Raw genomic sequence first — 18,612 nt, forward strand, 5'->3', positions numbered from 1 at the left:
TAACTTGATCGACATGTAAACGTGCATAGCTTTTCAAAAAATAATTCGGTTCCTTCGAGGCCCGTCCAGACCATGGGAAACTACATAATATGCACGTTGGTCTATTTATTTGGTTTGGATATTTTGTAGTTTAGGAATGTAATTTTACTTCATCGTCATGCACTTATAGTTGAACAGACACATTCCTATTGCATAAATACTTGATTTTTTTTTTTTTTTAATAATTATAATTGCAGATAAGCCCATCATAGTTCTGCTAAATACTTTTCGGCTGATGTACTTTTTTTGTGTAACGATTTTATATGCTAGCTATTTCATATGGTAAATGAGTATCTTTGCTAACGTTATTGTTTTCAACAGCAGAATGAAAATAAACATTTTAAAGAGACAAATTCATTTATTATAGATCGGAGCTACTAATATATTTTTTCCATCACTGCAGCCTAAATTTGTTACCTGGATGCACAAACTGCAGATTATACAAATACCATATTAAATATAAAATTATAAATTTGTCGGCCAAACAAAGAAGGAAATCATTGTTATTGGTTGAAATTTTTCATATGGTGCATCCCTAGCAATATAATACTAATCCAAACCTGGATACAATACATTTTTTAAGAAACAGGTGTCCAGTGTAATAACAAATAGCACAATGTATTTTATTGTCTCACAACAAAGAAGCCTGTCTCAAACGGTACAAAAAAAAGAAGAAGAAAGAAATCAAGCATTCATTTAGTTTCACATAGTGAAAACACAAGCACACTTTGTAACTACAAATCGTTGGAATCACTCTCTCATTTCTCCATCTTCCTCCTCTTCCTCCACCCCTCGGATGTACAGAACATTGTTGCACCTGTGAGGACATCAACATTTTTAACACTTGCACAACTTAGTCTTCAGTTACTACTGATCAATTTAACACTGGCTTTTATTATTATTATTATTATTATTAATCTCGATTCAATTCAGAATACCTGATGAGGACTTCCCCAAGATGACCCGCTAACGCTCCATCCACGTACTCTTCCGTGTTGGCAAGCTGCACACACAATTGCTCACGGTGAGGTCAATTTTGATCTATTTGTCAAATTGAAAATTGATCTGTTCCTTCGTCGCCCTCCCTCCTTACCTGCATGTTCATGTAGCCATCCACGGAGACCAGGTAGCCTTTGTACTCCATGCCCCACTTGAGCTTGACCATCACCGGCTTGCCCGTTAGCCCGTTCAGGAAGGGCTTGGGGTTCAGTGGTAAACTCTGCAAAAACAACAACAACAAAAAAAGGACATTTAGTGTCAAGCCTTCCCCCCCCCAAAAAAAATATATCATCTCTTCAAAACAGGTATTTCTGTGACATCAGGCTGCACTACACAGATTGTCTCCATTAGTAGCCTCATTTAAAACAAATGTTTTCACTGTAAGTTATAAGTTTAACGAACCTATAAGCGTGTCTATTAAAATGTTAGTGTGAGTAGATGCGAGGAGCTTCATTCATTCATTCCACTGGAATGCACATCGATGGAGCTAACGCGGCTAAGTGCTAACCGATTAAAAACGCTGGGGGGGGGGGAAACCGCGGAGATGACGAAGAAGAATCCCATGTAAGTGGAGCGGAACCAAATCGATCATACTTACCATTTCGACTTGTTGGCGATATAAACGTGTTACTTGACGAGTTTAGTAGATAGCTTGTCGTCACAAAAGCGTTCGGAAACTAACACGTTCTGCCCGCCCAACCGGAAGTACTGAATATTGACCTCTGTGGAGGCGTGTTAATCTCTCTAAACCGCCACCTATCGGGGTGGCGGCTACATCACAACAAATGCTTTCACTTTTTTTTTTTTTTTTACCTTTTTTTTTTTTTTTTTAACCTTTTTTTTTTACACATGCAATTGATTTTAACGTTTTTGTCAATGCTTTGACATTATTTATCATCTAGAGCAGAGGTGGACAAGCTTTTATGGTAAAAATCCAAGGGTATAAATATGTATTATGACTAGTGCTGTTGTAACTCAGGTGTGATTTTATTTCATGTGTTGGGTTATCGTTTAAAGAAAGCATTCATTATGTGCTATATATATATACATATATATATATATATATATATATATATATATATATATATATATATATATATATATATATATACATACATATATATATATATATATATATACATATATATATATATATATATACATATATATATATATATATATATACATATATATATATATATATATATACATATATATATATATATATATATATACATACATATATATATATATATATATACATATATATATACATATACATATATATACATATATATACATATATATATACATATATATATATATATATATATATATATATATATATATATATATATATATATATACACACATACACATATACTGTATATACATATATATATATATATATATATATATATATATATATATATACATATATATATATATATATACATATATATATACATATACATATATATATACATATATATATATATATATATATACACATATATATATATATACACATATATATATATACATATATACACATATATATATATACATATATACACATATATATATATATACATATATACATATATATATATACGTATATATATATATATATATATATATATATATATATATATATATATATATATATATATATATATACATATATATATAGGGTCCAGGGTCCATCTAATTGTGACCAGGAGGGGGCACAATATGGGTTGTTGTTGTTGGAAAGGTCTGGTGGCAATCAGGGCAGGTGTGGAAAGTGAAGTGATGGTTGGTCCATGCTGGTGTTTGCAAGATCTTGCTGGAGATGGTCTGTCGTTGGTTTGCTTGTCTGGATCCAGAGCAGCTTTTTGATGGCAACTTGAAAGTTGGGACGTTGCACAGTGTAGGTAGGATTTGAGCGAAAAGTCCATCATTTTGATAAAACACACTTGTCTGTGTTTCAGGGTTGTTTCAACACCAGATGGAACAGAAGCAAACGTCCTTGTGAGAAATTGCAACGACATGACAAACATTTTCTGGTGTGCACACTTAGCTGAAGATCGCCATTTGTCATCGCATGTTCACTGCACGCGATGAATATTCTCGTGCACACTTGCCACCTAATGAGCTACAACACAGATGCCTTCTTCTTATACTTTGTTCGCACACTAGTGCCACCGGCTTACCTGTCATGATGACTGTAGGAAACTGTTGGCATTCAAAGGGAATCACATGAACAAATGGCGTGGATAGCACAGTATCATTTGTCTATTTAAAAAAAAAAATGCAATAAATGTTATTTAGTATTGTGCTTTTCTTTCACTAGCCAGAAGATTAGATCGTCTTCAGGTGCCACGCTGTTGCCACCTCCTGGTCAGTATGAGAAATGCCATGCATTCTGGCCTATTTTTATTATTATTATTTTTTTAAATGTTAACAAATTCAGATAATACATTCGTTCAATCTAGTACTCTGACAAAATTCTTCGTGGAGATTTGCACTAATTTTAATGTATTTATATAATTTCTTAAGCCCGTAGTACGTTATAGAATAACATTTTGCTTTCCTTGCCCCCCCCCCCCCCTAAAATAACGAGCTTTCTGTTTGTACAATCAACACACTACTACAAATTTGGTTTGCAAAGAAAAGGTGTGACTTGCCTTCGCTTCCAGGTTTTGATAGTTACTTCTGCGCTCCTGCACTGCCTCCCTGTGGCCGTATTTGGTTGCAATTGTCATACTGTCCATCAATCCATTTTCTTGACCGCTTGTTCCTCACAAGGGTCACGGGGAGTGCTGGAATCTATCTCAGCTGGCTCTGGTCAGTAGGCAGGGGACACCCTGGACTGGTTGCCAGCCAATCGCAGGGCACACAGAGACGAACAACCATCCACACTCACAAGCACACCTAGCGAGAATTCGGAGCGCCCAATTAACCTGCCATGCATGTCTTTGGAATGTGGGAGGAGATATCGTAATACTGAAAATACAAAAATAACCAGGGAAAGTTGTACAATAGTTGTAAAGTTGCGATATTACGTGAAACAAAATATATTTTAGAAAAGTAAATCATCATCTTAAACGAATAAAGTTGTAATGTGAAGAAAATGAAAAAGTTAAACAAGTTAAAATGACAAACCAGTTCTTTTATTAGTTAAAAGTAAATCTTAACAAGGTCTAGCTTTACAAGAATAAAAAGTATTTACTTATGAAACCAAAGTTGGTATTTTGATTTTTATAAATTCAGGGAACAAACATATTTGATACGAAATTACTTGTTTTGCTAGGTGATTGTCACACATTAATTGGCAACAGAAGGCCACATTAATTAACCATCAATTTTATTATACCAAAAAAACAAAAGCCGTAAATCTGCGTCCTTCTGGAATGTACATGACAACACAGATCTTGCTGTCATATCACCATAAATACCAACACAAAGCTCATTTCCGAGTGGTCATATTGTTCCGTTGGAAGTTTCCGACGCGTCTTCCGAGTCGTCTGACAGGTGCGTCGCCTCCATGTTCTCCTCCAGCGAGTCCTGGTACTCCTCAGGTGCGTGGTTATTGCCAGCGTCTCCAATCTTGAACCTGGAGATGAACTCATTGCTGGCCAGGGCGCCTTCCTTCTTGGGACACAAATGCTTGGTGGAACGACGTTCCAAACGTTCTACAACAGACGAATGAGCAAGATCAGATTGATTTGATTTTTTTTTTTAACTTGTGTCCATAGCAGGGTTATTATAGTTTTGGAATTTTTCATTTTTTATTTCGTTTCGAGTATTTTATTATTTTTTTTTAATTTAGTTTAGCATCAGAAGGTGCTTTTGTATTGGAGGCTGCGAGATGACATCACTTCTGTGTGACATATTTTCAATCGTCCTTATTCCGGTTCACATGAGGGATGTCACAATAATGGCAATATCGTGATATTAAAACTGCCACAATATCGTCGTCGTCATGTTCACAATATTTAAAAGGAACACATCTGTTAAAAAAAGTCAGGTTGATTTCCATTTGTGCAGTTTTAGCACCTTCTAGTGGCTATTAGTGTAATTCGGAGATGGGTGCTGGGGGCGCCTCCTGCACCTGCCGGGTTGGAAGAGGCCCCGCTGGTCGCTCCTCTTACTCATTTCACTAGTTTTGCACTATACACTTTGTTAATATACACATAGGGCACACAACACATTTCTTGGTGGGGTGGGGAAGGGTGGAAACACCGTCTTCACCCTTCAACTCACCTCCAATTTTAATGCACTTCACATCCAGGGGGAGGGGTGAGTTGGGGTGGGGAGCCATCAGGGGGGATAGACTGCAGTGCCTGGCAGCGCTGTGGTCCCCCCATCTGTGTCCCTGCCCCACCACTTTGTCCCTCTATTTCCTTTTTTAATGCACCACACATATACACATTCATTTTTTTTGGGATGCGGGTGGACCGGAGTAGGGGAAATTTTTTCCTCTGCTCCATCTCACCTGCTCCCAATTTTAATGCACCACACGCACACACTTGTATATACATTGGGTGGGGCCACATTCACGGCGTAAGGGTAGAGCTCGCCAGTCGGCGAGCTAGCGGACTCAGTAACAGGGTTAGGTGTCACTAGTACGCTGGCGCGAGGACCGGGGCCTCTTCCCACCGGGCTCGGTGTTCTGGTGTTCCGCCCCTCCCCCGGTGCTTCCTCCTCTGCTTCCCCCCTCCCGCCGCTGTGTTCCTTTCACACGGCTGGATGGGCACGTCTTCCCTCTCTGCTGCTGCCGGTTTCTGGGGGCGGGGGGGTTCGCGGGATGCGGGGGATGGGGTTCGTGGGGGGTCTGGCGGGGTTGAGTGTTGGGGGGTGGTCGGGGTATGTCCAGGGGTTTGGGGGCCGGGGGGTGGCGGAGGCTGGGTCGTGGTGGGCGGCGGGTTTGGGGGGGTGGCGGAGGCTGGGTCGTGGTGGGCGGCGGGTTTGGGGGGGTGGCGGAGGCTGGGTCGTGGTGGGCTGCGGGTTTGGGTGGGGTGCGGGGGCTGGGGAACGGTGGGGCGCTATAGGCCTCGTTCTGCGGCGTTGGGCTCGGTGGTGCGGCCCGGGGCGGGGGTGTTCCGGGCGTCTGGGTTGGCTCGCCGACCGGTATCAGCCCGGGTGGCGTGGGGGTAGCCTTGGTGCTGCCGCGGCTCGGGGGATTCTGGGGGGGCGGTGCTCGCTTTGCTGGGCCGCGGTTGACGGCTCCTTTCTTTGGTGGCGGTCCTTATGCATGCCAGATCCATCACACCAGCATTTACTGAAATTCAAACAGAATTCGCCTCACCCTCCCACTGCTTGTTGAATCAGTGGGTGCTGGTGTCTGTGGATCTCACTTTGCTTTATCTATCCTTGCCTCCTTCCTCTCTTTAGTTTTTCCTCTGGTCACTTGAGATCTGCTTAATTTGTTGGAATTTAGAGGTTTCTGGGGTTGGCGTAAGAGTCTGGTTTTGTCACCACGCAGTAAGTGTTTGGTTGGTGCTGGATTTCACTTTGATGGACTGGATGTACTGGTTTCTGTGGTTCTCACTCTGCCTCATCGATCCTTCCCTCCTTCCTCTCTTTAGTTTTTCCTCTGGTCTCTTGAGATCTCTTTAATTTGTTGGAATTTAGAGGCTTCTGGGGTTGGCGTAAGACTTTGATTTTGTAACCATGGGGAAGGCAGGAAGTGTTTGGTTGGTGCTGGATTTCACTTTGATATATCTTTCTTTTCTTTTTATCTTTTCTGACCTTTTCTCTGGTCTCCTGACAGTTTGAACCTCACGACTCTGGCGAGACTCTGAAGTACATGGTTAAGGTGAAGGGTAATGGGATTTTTATTAGGTTTTAGGTGAATTAATAAATATAAATGTATTTGTATTTACAAGCACGCGCACGCACACACATACGCGCACACATACACGTAAAATAAATAAATAAATAATAATAAATTTAAAAAAAGAGAGCAATGATGATAAGACGTTGATCTGTAAGACTACCGAATGAACAATTCTGAGCTCTCTCTTAAAAAAGAAGAAGAAGAAAAAAAAGAATGTAGGTGGTTTATATGCATTGCTGTTATGTACAAAAGCACAATATTGTGCTTTTTTTTTTTTTTTTTTTTTTTTAGTATGAGCTCTTTTTTTCTACAATATTGTGATCTTTTGTAAACATCGCCAACACCCCCACAATATCGTGATAATTATCATATCGTGATATTTGGATATCGTTACATCCCTAATTCATGTCAAAATAAATCGACTTCAAATCACATTAAAAATCATCCCCAAAGGCTCATGCCTTATATTAATTAGCAAAGACTAAAACGACGGACATTTTTGCTTTAATTAGTTAGTTTTGTAAACATAAAATGTAGTTTCAGTTAAGGCCTCAGTATGCTTCTGCGAGAGGCTCGCGCGGAGGCGTTACGGCGTAGCTCCGCTCATGCGTTTGCCTTCCGACTTGTGCGCAATACACATCTATGTCTGCTGGAGTTTCACACCAAGTCCCGCTGTCGCTATGGCTGGGACGCCACAGAGTGGCGATTCCTCTGCATTTTATGACGGATTCAGGAAGTTCAATTTAATTCAGAAACACGAAACAAAGCCGGGGGGAGAGTAAGTTCATCACCGTGGCAATTAATTATTGCCAATTTGCACCGGTGTCGGCCGTAAACTCGCCAAAACACAACAGCCATGCGCTTAGCGAACACAGTTTTTTTTTTTTTTTAAGTTATTGTTGTTTTCCGCCTCTCGTCCCGGGCACATATCCACATGCACAGCCGTGGTCTCCGAGCAGGAAGTCGATTTGCGCCGCCAGTTGCCTTCACGGAAACTATTTGGGCGGGGGGCAGGGAGAGAGAGAGAGAGAAAAAAAAAAGAAAAAACGCCATCGAACGGACCAATCAGAAGCGAGCTACGCCCCGCCATCTACGGCGTTCAAGGATTGGCGACATGTGCACCGCAGCCGGCCACGAGCGACGCGGCACTTAAAATAATTGAACGCCGTAGATCATGTGATCTACGGCGGTCATCAACGCGAGAGCAAACGTGGAGGCATAAATTAGGCTTTAGTTTTCGATTTTTAAACAGCATTTTTGTTTTGATTTTGTGAACAAAAATCATTGAATTTTTGTTTTTGTTTTGTTAGTTTTAATTCACTAAAATTAATATTAATTCATTAATTAAAATTAATAATTCATATCTGCTGAAAACTCCTCCACTGTTTGTGTTCAAATATCCGCTGCTTAAAAGGGTTATAATTGCACAAAACTGATGCTATTTTTAGCCTGTCGATGGTGTTTTTTTGCATGAAGCTAACAAACGATATTTATGTCATGCACAATGGAGAGTTCACAGAAGTGAATCGTGAATGATCTTGTGCCAAAAGGTGTGTCGAGCGTGTGCACCTCCGGGGCCGATTGGCTTCATGAGGCGGTTCAGTTGGACGTTCCAGTGGCGGACATGTTGACTGGCGTTCCGAAGCTTCTCCTGAACTTCCTGGAATGCGGACGTCCAAATGAGGAAACAGAACGGGCTCGCAGTCCCAAAAAGTGTCGGAGTGGGCTGAGATGCTCCTCACCTCTAGGTGCTGGTGGCTCCTCTGTCGTGATGCCCGCAGATCCTGGAGCTCCAGCGAGGCCGAGTGAAGGGCGTCAGGGGCGCGGGGGTCCGCGTCGCGGTCGACGTCGGGGGCGTCGCCATCCTCCTCGGGGCTGAGGCTGCGCAGGACCCGCTGCTGCTCCTGCAGGAGCTGGAATTGCTCTCTCTTTTCCTCCTCGGCCTCAAGCAGCCTGCAGGTGTGATGAAAAAGGAGACAGGATCATCAAAATGGAGAAGTCGTCTTACATTTGTTTTACATTTTACTTTCTTATATTTTACTATCATTTGTTTTTATTTAACAATAAATTGCCATGATTAATGTCACTGCAATAACATAAATGTGAAATAAAATTGAAGCTGTGTAGCATGAACTGTATGGTAATCGCGATCAAATTATTATTTTAAACTTCACCATTGTCACTACTTGTCGCTAGGCAGAGGCACTCATGAGGTCATTTTCAGCAGTAAAAAGTTAATATTTTGTCTATAATTAATAGGGGTGTGCCAAAAAATCGATTCATAAAAGAATCGAAATTCTCATTTATCAATTGAATCGATATTAATATCCAAAGATCGATTTTATTTAAATTAGAAATGAAGAAGAAGGGGAAAAGGCAGTTGTAGCCCACATGCTGTTTTTGTGGGGAAAAAAAGCACTTACAATACAAAATTAAATGTTTAAACAAAAAAAAAAGACACTAATGTCTCTATTTGTCATTTTGTCTTGCAAAGCAGACTGGAGTAGATCATGACAATGTTGTGCATATTTGTAAATTGAAGCACAAATCATTTGTCAATCAAATAATTTTGAATTGAAAATCGTTTGAATCGAAAATCGATTCTGGACCGAATCGTAGACCCAAAAATCGTAATCAAATCGCAAGACAGATTCCCAGCCCTAATGATTAATGTGGTAACTATTATTTTTCATGTATAACAATTAACTCATTTACTCCCAAAAACTTGTTTAAATGTCCCAAAGATGTATTCATACGTTTGTGTTTTTTTTGTTTTGTTTTTTATACTCGATCATACAGAAGGCTTTGATGCAGCCTCTCTACTGCAGAGAACAGTTGAAGCAATGGTAGTTATTACAAAAACGGCTAGCAGGTGGCAGCAGAGTATAAGAGATCAAGCAGAGCCATGATTAATACAAGCTGTTTCCCCACAATTCTAATTGGATTTGTGAATAATGTTGAAACCTAGCTATATTCTAATGCTAATTGTTGCAAAACAGAAACAGATAGAAATATATTTTTTTCCTGCTGAAAGAAGAGACTAATCTTTCTTTTGGCTGGTTTCATGTTTTTATAGCAATAGAACATAATATTCTGTGGGCCTTCAAAATCAGTTAAAATCCAGTAAAACAGCCGGGAGCGAAGAGTGAAAATTGCTGGGAGTGAATGAGTTAATACCTTTAAAAATACATTTTTTCCACTTGCTGTCAACTGAAGAAGACATCACCTGTGCTGAGGAAGCAGGTAACAATCAATCATGGCTCAGTTTGCTGACTAAACTCAGAAACCAGGTGAGCCATGATTGTCCGTTACCTACTTCCCCAGCACAGCTGATGTCATCATCAGTCGACAGCAAGTACAAAAAAAAAAAAAATTTTTCAAGGTATTCATTGTCCATGGAAAAATAATGAAGTTGTCAAATTCATCATGGACAAAATATTAACTTTTCACGACTGAAAATTGTTCAATGAATCAAGTATCCTTTTAATTTATTTTTATTTTTTTAAAGGTACACTCAGTATTATACAGTGGCATCTAGTGGTGAAATAAAAAGTCATTCATTTAAAAAAAACAAATGTTTGTGTTAGTAGTAAGTAAAAAGATATGTTGTATCGCATAAACATACTTTTAAAAAATATAACGGTAAGTATATAAATCACTAATTATTTTACATGACCGCGCCTCGCCCGCTAGTGTCCGCCATGTTTCGCCGCCATCTTTCTGCTACGGGTGCCGTCAACGACAAATTTCAGCGCTCCAATTCTTAACGCGTTTTTGGAGCGCCTTTGCAGACGCACTTCCGGTTTGTATGGCGACCGCATGTACACGAAGAAGAAGAGTTTCCGGTCCCCGAAGAGAGCATTATCAAGCATCACAATTGCTTTGGGAATTTATTTTATTTCAGTGCGACAAAACAAGAGTTTATATTGTAGCCGCATTTGCCAGATGGAGAGAAATGAGGAACAGACTAGGTTTGGGACGTGCCGGTGCCTTCGACTGCTTTCTACTTGACCGGTAAGTAAGAGTACATTTGTGTTTACGTTTTGAGAGCGAGAGAAAAAGTATACACCGTACTAATTAATACGATGTTCGTACCTTTGTTTTACGATCACTGTAGCTGTTGATGAGCAACTCCGCACCACTCGAACGATTTCGTTATGTAGCTACTTGCTTTGAAAAAAAAAAAGATTCCCGCTGGCACGTTATATTTAGAGTAAATGCGCAAGTTATTGTGTAATGTAATGTAACTGTGATTTCGGAGGTATATTTGCCCATAACTTCAATGGAGAATTTAAAGCATACTGTATTAGTGGAGGAGTTGAAAATTATTTTCGTTGTGGTTGGTGAAGATAGTGTTCTCGAAATTAATTTTCGGCAGGGAATAACTTTCTGGATTTAAATGCTGGCTGTACCGTAAGCACTGCTAGAGTCTGAACTCTCTCACTCAAGTGTGTACTGGTCCATTGTGTAATTGGGTGCACAAGAATTTACAGGCTGCTACGTTTTCCACGGAAACTCGACAAGCAAGCAGCCTTTGCATATTCTATGCAGTCAAGTTACTTTTATCTAGCTAATACAATGTTTTGGGCTCAAAAACTAAAGATCTTACCTCTATTTTGGGGGCTTTGTTGGAAAGTTGGTGACATATAGTAGTATCATCAATTATTTTATTTTATTTTATAATTTTGTTTTTGTTTGTGTCACACTAGATCAACAGCCAAACTTGAGGGGTTCCAGAACCATATTCTGATGTATACAAGCATTCATGCACCGTTTAAATACATCACCGACCTGCAAGAAAAAAAAATATCAAGGGGAGAGTCAGCAGCCAAATTGGAATGCCCCGAATGAGGACACTTGAATGGAGGACCCCAGAAGGCCTTGGTGTTGTACCACCAGTATCTCCACCTACCATATCTGAGCTGCAAAAAACTGAAGTCAGCCGACGTCTTGGTATGTCATTTACATATGGACGGTATTGCACACTACATTAACTTTTTGTGTGAAGCAATACGGAATGGTCACATGTACAAGCACCACTTGTTTTACACAGGACCTGCTGACCAGGTGTCTGAAGCCATGGAGTGACTCCTCCCTCACTTTCCTCAGCAAGCCTTTGAAGAATATGATATCAGCGTTGGTGGGAACATGCCCTCACTCCATAACATGTACTTGTACAGTCAAGGAGCATGTAAAACTTAATAAAACCAGCAAACATTGAAGTGTTCATTTTTACTGCAGTCTGTTCACACAATCAATGGACAAGCCTTCCTTACTTTTGCACCAATAACATCATAGAGTAGGCGAAAAGTAGTGTTACAGATCATACTATGTGTTCGGGAGAGTTTGAGGAATGTTGCAATGTTCATGGGGGACAATGTCAGCACACACACACACACACACACACACACACACACACACACACACACACACACACACACAAAACAGTTAATCAGATATTTTAGCTGTGTACAACACATACCTGCTCTGTAACACTACTTTTGGCCCAAACCTGTATGTCTATTTTCCATATTTTGAAATGCACAGCGTATTGGTAAATTTCTGGAACAACTGCAATTCATGTAGCTCATTATATTCTAACAGCATTTTTTTTTTTTTAGTTAATATGTTCATTTCATGTAGACTTTTATTTTACTTTATTTTATTTATTCATTTTCATGTACTGTACCTTACATTCATTGGCCAATGAAGAATTCCTTGTCATTGCAAGCATTTATAATAATTCTCCAGGCTTTTGATGTTTTACATTTCTGGTCATGTAAAATAGTGTTAGTTTAGGTGTCGAATGAACACTGCATGTTGACGCCAAAGGAAATAGTATTTTTTAGTTATTCAAAATGTACAAATTAACACACAACAACAATATACAAGTTATACAAACTACAACAACCAGTGTCAGACATGGAGTCTGCCAGGTAAAAAACCTTTTTATTGTCCTCGAGGATCTGGGAAAGTGTCACTTATTTGCCACAAGTCCACCAAGGTGCTGCAGTCTGGGATCCAGGTACAGGAAATCATGGTGGTGCTGATGTGTCAGCAATGTGTCAAAAAGTATTTCTTGGTGTCAGTCTATCAGCTGGACTTGGATATCTTCATGTTCCTCCATGGTCATTTCCTGTACGAGTCTCTGCAAGAAGGTAACAATTGTATGTCAGATGAGGTACCAAACAATGAACTGAAAGTCACTGAGCCAATGAAGTACATTATTACATGAGCAAGACCATTTGTGAAAGCCATGTAAATTCCTGCACATCGAACTACAAGGAAGCTGTTTTATCTTCAATCAAAACTAATGAAGTTGCTTTGTGATATTTATTAGGTAAAATTGTTCAACATGGTGACAAATCGATATCTGAGTAAAGGGTTTCAAATGTTTTTGTAAGCAGCACTTTTCTGAGTGGTTAGTAGCAACAAGACACGGGGGGGTTTACGAGTCTGAGTTGCAGATGTGTACAGTTAACACCATTATTTTTGTACGATATACTAAACATATCAGCAAACGATGTAATCTAAATACCACATATTCCAAGCAAAGGTATGTTTTGAGCCATTCACATGCATGCTCGAATGGAATTATTTTTCCATGATGACATAATTGTACGTTACGAGACACCGCGTTCTCTTCCTCGTCGTCTCCCTCGCCCCCTCCTCGCCCTCTTTGAGATGGTCCACATGTCTATAAAACATATAACATAACTGTGTGTTCTCTGTTGCATGGTTTAGTTGCACTAACAAATATGAACATAGATAGCCATTATCATTAGCTGACGTACAGTATTTCCTAACAATGCCGACAAAAATATTAATTCTGAAATTAAATGACTAAATCACAAATATTAGGGATCTGTACAGTATGTCTAACAAATGCAATTCACTTACGTCATCACTCGAGGGAATACCAGAAGTTGTTTGCGTTCCGTTCCGGTGAAATTGGTGGGAGGCTGTTGAAGTAGGGTCTCTCTGGGACGCCGTAGTTCGTGTGCTTAAAATCATTGCATTATCTTGTTTGACCGATAGATGGCGGTCGTGAGCTACACACTGCGGCTTTAACATTGTCACACCCACTCGGTTTTTGACAGTCAAACTAGGCGCATTTAAGACAAATTTGACAGTACGCATTCAATTTGCAATTTAATCTTAACTTTACAGGGTGGCGCGGTGTGGCTCAGTGGTAGAGTGGTCGTTGGTGAAAGAGTCGAACGTAAAGCGCTTTGAGGGCCTTGTAAGGAGGAAAAGCGGTATAGAAATCAAGTACCATTTATATATACAATTCCGACTGTCTAGACAGGATGGCAGTAACCTTTCCATCATCATCACTTGTTGCTAGGCATACTTGACCAAATGTGAAAATATGCATTTGTCAATGATGCGTGTGCAGGTTAGTCACCTCTCCAACTCCTGCCTGGCCTTCTCCTCCTCCATCCGTGCCTGGATCTCCATGTTGAGCGCGGCCTCCATTTTGCACTGCGTGACCTCCAGCTCTTGGATTCTCTGGCGTTGCTGCTCGGCCTCCTTGGCCCGCTCCTGCATCTCCGCCTTCATGCTCTCCCTCATCTTGTGCCACCACATCAAGTGAGCAGTTTTTATATTCCCCCAAAACAACAGTAATCCAATGAGTAAAAAAAAATATAATATATATATATATATATATATATATATATATATATATATATATATATCAAGCTGACCATCTGGGCCTCTTCCAGTTGTCTCTCCAGCTCCATCTGCACCTCCCTCTGTTTCCTCCTCTCCCGCTCCTCCACCTCCCGCCGCCGGCTTTCCAGCTCCCGCGCATGCTAAGAAAAAAAAAAGAAGAAGCAATTAACAGTCAATTGAGTGAACATTGTGGAAAAAGTGTCATCTAAAAAAGTCAAATGCTTGGATTAAGACACTTTCAGATTTTATTTTTATTTATTTATTTTTTTACTAGATTTTTGTTTTTAAACTTTACATAGTTTTAAGCTCTATTTTTGTTTCAAAAACATTTTTATCACCTCGTTTCAGGGACCTGTTTAATCATTTAATTTTGCCAATAACTATTGACGTGAGAGGTTAGCAATAGTCATGTTTCCATCCAAATGTTTCAACCTTTTTACAAATGTGCAAAACAGACATGTAACTTTTGCCCGTTTCTGTTCTTTTGCGAATAGTGAGAGGGGACTCCGCCGCTGTAGGTGGCGCTATACACCATAGTGATGTGATCCACCAGTAATTTAAAAGAAGTAGAAAGAACAGGAAGTGATTGCGCCGTGCGATGATGTCACATGAATTTGCTTTTGTAATTCTTGATAAACCGTAGCGTTTCTTTGCTGTTTTCCATCTAAAATTGCATTAATATTCGCTTCTTTAATTCATTCCAAAAAGACTTCTTTTTCGTCATTTAACTACTAAACCCCGAAAAACATACCTTAGTTTATCGTCCGACGTTGCTTTGAGACTACAAACGTAAGTGTGACGTAATATGCGGTCAAAATGTGCGTCTCGTCAGCGTGTATATTTGCAAAACTTGTTTCCATAGCCAAAATTTGCATTTTTTCAATACACTTCAAAATCCACCCCTTCCAAGCGCAAAAACATTTTTGCAAATTTTGGGCTCTTTTTCGACTTTCTAATGTTTCCATTCAGTTATAGTTTCGCATTTCTTGAAAATTATAATAAAAATGGGCGGATGGAAACTCGGGGTGGGACAACAAACCGATTCGACCGAGCCATCGTTCGTAAAGGGGAGCTAAACGACCGTATCAGTGGCAAACTCGTCAACCGATACAAAATCCGCCGCGAAACCTTAGATACGTTGCTTGTAAAGCTGTGGACCGGATATCGCGCGGCTGTGAATCGGTTGCGAGTGAGGCTTTATGGTTTTCATAACAATAGCAAGAGTTCTGCGCCGTACTCTACTTGTTTTGTTTACGTTTCAGTAGCATCACTATTCAAGCTACTTCCGTGTTGACAGAGAGCTAGCAAAGTAGCACTCAGAGACGCTTCATTCCCTGGATGTTGAAAACATAATGCAAAGACGTCACTCACCTTTTTGGGGAGCCCGCCTACCATCAACGCTGGACTCGCGACACGTCACGGGATAGTGTGCGTGCGCACGCGCGTGCGTCACAACGAGTGACTGCATGCAACTGAAGACAGTAGCAGGAGGCCATGGCTATCGAGTCCTCTCGGTGCATTTGTATGTCCCGGCGTTGGTACTGCGCGCGAGCCAAAATAACAACTTCCGTGACGATCCAATGCATGGGTCCAAACTACACAGGTATGTCCCACAGCCAAAACACCAGCTAAGCTAAAAGCATACTTGCAAGCATCTCATTTCTCAGTTTGTGGCTCCCTGTCAATGTACACAACTAGCATGAGCAGCAGCTAGGGGAACTGAGACGTGCCCGCAATTACGTCATCAAACTCAAAATGAACGACAGCGACCCCCACGACAAAATAAATAAATTAAAAAAAGAACAGTTGTGATTCCATGGTCATCATCGTGTCTCAGATAAAAAAAAAAAAAGGTGTCATACATTAACCAAAAATGAATGTGATGGCAAAAGAAAAACAAAAATTGTTGATAAAAAGGGAAGGGCACTTTTGGCAATATTTTTGGATATATTAAGTGGTTTAAAATGTGTTTGATAGATGTATTGTTCCATAAGGTGGCTTGATATTTCTTTTGGCTGGATGGTAGGTTTATTTCATGACCTTAAATTTATGTTTCTGAACTACTTCACACTGTGCACATATTCTGTTTAATTGTGTTGGTGTCTTTTTAAAGGTTAAATATTTATATTTCAAATTAAACTCGAGCTGCGAGCAGCTATATAGGGCCCTCGCAACCCGGGCCACGTTGGGGTATTTGCATGTCGGGGTACTGGCATGTTGGGGTACTGTTTCATAGGAAACCGTCTAAATTTTAAATGTTTTTGACATGCTTTGTGTTTGCAAAGTTTCATGGAAGGCCAAAAATGATGCACAATTAAAATAAAATCAAAATGGATTGGCACATGGCTATAGAATAATTTTTGGAAGTATTAGGCTGATAGGTATGCCTCCCAATATTCACACATCTAGCTGAACCATATAATCGGATATACTTCATAAAAATATCTAGACGCCGCTATTGAGCCATTTATTACAAATTGCACAACAAATTCTAAAATATTCATGTTCGTGAGAGATCTGATCTGTGTGCAAAATTTTGTGAGTTTTTGCCCATGTTTAGACTCTCAAAAAAAATAATTCTTTGCAAACAATGCATCGCTACAGCAAAGGCGTGTGACAAAATAAAAAAATTCAATAACTTTTCATCTTAAATATCTTAAGATGAAACATGCCAAAGAATGAAGACGATGTGATAAGTTTTGCAGAAAATATGACCCCTATAAAGGCCCCAAAAAGTGGCTACAAATACCAAAGTAAATCAAAATGTCAGACTTCCTGTTTGGTTTAGCATATGGTTCCAAGAGACTTTTTTGTACATCGTGGGCTCTTATGTATGCCTCCAAATTATCATAGCTCTAGGTGAAACGTACAGCCGTGAATGCTTCGTTAGAGAGGAGGTTTTTTTTTTTTTAGCACAAAATGGGGGACTTCCTGTTGGGTTTAGTACATGGCACCAAGAGACTTTTTTTGTACATCGTGGGCTGTTACATATGTCTCCAAATTTCCGTAGCTCTAGCTGCTTCGTACAACTGGGAATGCTTCATTAAGAAGGATTTTTTTTCCTTTGCAAACAAGTGCATGCCACGACAACAGAGTGCGACGAAATAAAAAGCTTTCAATTAATTTTCATCGTCAACATCTTAAGATGAATCACACCAAGTTTGAAGATGATCGGATAAACTCTGTAGGAGTTCGTTAAAATAAGACCCCTATGAAATGGCCCAAAAAATGGCCACACGTTCCAAAGTAAATCAAAATGGCGGACTTCCTGTTAGGTTTAGCATATGGTTCAAAAAGAGTTTTTTGTACCTCGAGGCCTGTTACATATGTCTTCAAATTTTGGTCACTCTCAGTGAAACTTACAGCTGGGAATGCTTCATTAAGTAAGAATTTTGAAACAACAAATTTGATGCCCTGCTTCTGGCGGACTTCCTCTTAGGTTTAGCATATGGCACCAAAAGACGTTTTTGTAGGTCGTCTGTTACATATGTGTACCAATTTTCGTAGCTCTAGAATAAACGTACAACCAGCAATGGTCTGTTAAGTAAGAGTATTGAAACTCTAAATTTGATGCCTCGTCCCCGTCATATAGTATGTCAAAAACGTTTGATTTTTTTTACCATGATGTTGTCCCAGGTGTTGAGATGGTACAGCCCAAGTTTGAAGTCAATCGGGTTAACCGTGTAGGAGAAGCGGGCAATAGTATGATCCATGTAAATGTGCAAAACTGGGCCAAAATTGGACATTCAGATGATCATACCTCACTTTCTGTCTATTTTAGGGTACACACATCAAAGAGGTTTTTGTTCATTGGGATGTGCTTCAGGTGCCACACAATTTTCATAGCCGTCGGACAATCGTAGCGGGACAGGGATCCGTTTAACCTATGTAGGGGGCGCTAAGGAGCCATTTTTCTTTTGTCATGTATGGCGACTATAAAATATCAAATTTTTCGCCAGGCCTGATGTGTGTGTAAAGTTTGGTGAGTTTTCGTTCACGTTTAGTGTCTCAAAAATGTGATCGTTTGCGGAGAATAAGAATAATAACTAGAGCTGCGAGCAGCTATAAAGGGC

The 18,612-nt window shown here is 39.9% G+C and overlaps 2 protein-coding genes across 2 annotated transcripts in view; both read right to left on the reverse strand.

The window, feature by feature from the left end:
• Positions 1-638: 638 nt before the first annotated feature.
• snrpf (small nuclear ribonucleoprotein polypeptide F) lies at positions 639-1,802 on the reverse strand. Its single transcript, XM_077499367.1, has 4 exons — positions 1,637-1,802; positions 1,133-1,258; positions 978-1,042; positions 639-856 (listed from the first exon to the last, which is right to left on the reverse strand). Exons 1-4 carry the CDS (start codon positions 1,637-1,639, stop codon positions 790-792), a joined length of 261 nt encoding a protein of 86 aa, XP_077355493.1. The 5' UTR covers positions 1,640-1,802; the 3' UTR covers positions 639-789.
• A 2,369-nt stretch (positions 1,803-4,171) lies between these two features.
• LOC144003277 (differentially expressed in FDCP 6 homolog) overlaps positions 4,172-18,612 on the reverse strand; it is an 82,855-nt gene continuing 68,414 nt past the window's right edge. The window contains exons 8-12 of the mRNA XM_077499359.1: positions 14,572-14,679; positions 14,271-14,437; positions 8,605-8,815; positions 8,432-8,522; positions 4,172-4,715 (exon numbers count right to left, since the gene is read on the reverse strand). Of these exons, the coding sequence (XP_077355485.1) occupies positions 4,504-4,715; positions 8,432-8,522; positions 8,605-8,815; positions 14,271-14,437; positions 14,572-14,679 (789 nt within the window). The 3' untranslated portion in view covers positions 4,172-4,503. The remainder of the gene's footprint in view (positions 4,716-8,431; positions 8,523-8,604; positions 8,816-14,270; positions 14,438-14,571; positions 14,680-18,612) is intronic.

This window comes from Festucalex cinctus, chromosome 16, assembly GCF_051991245.1.
Source record: "Festucalex cinctus isolate MCC-2025b chromosome 16, RoL_Fcin_1.0, whole genome shotgun sequence".
In the NCBI taxonomy this organism is placed as follows: Eukaryota; Metazoa; Chordata; class Actinopteri; order Syngnathiformes; family Syngnathidae; genus Festucalex; species Festucalex cinctus.

Coding starts and splice junctions, on each gene's coding strand:
- snrpf (XM_077499367.1), bottom strand. Junction 1,043..1,132: donor ATGGCTACATGAACATGCAG/GTAAGGAGGGAG, acceptor TTGTGTGTGCAG/CTTGCCAACACGGAAGAGTA. Junction 857..977: donor CTTGGGGAAGTCCTCATCAG/GTATTCTGAATT, acceptor ATGTCCTCACAG/GTGCAACAATGTTCTGTACA.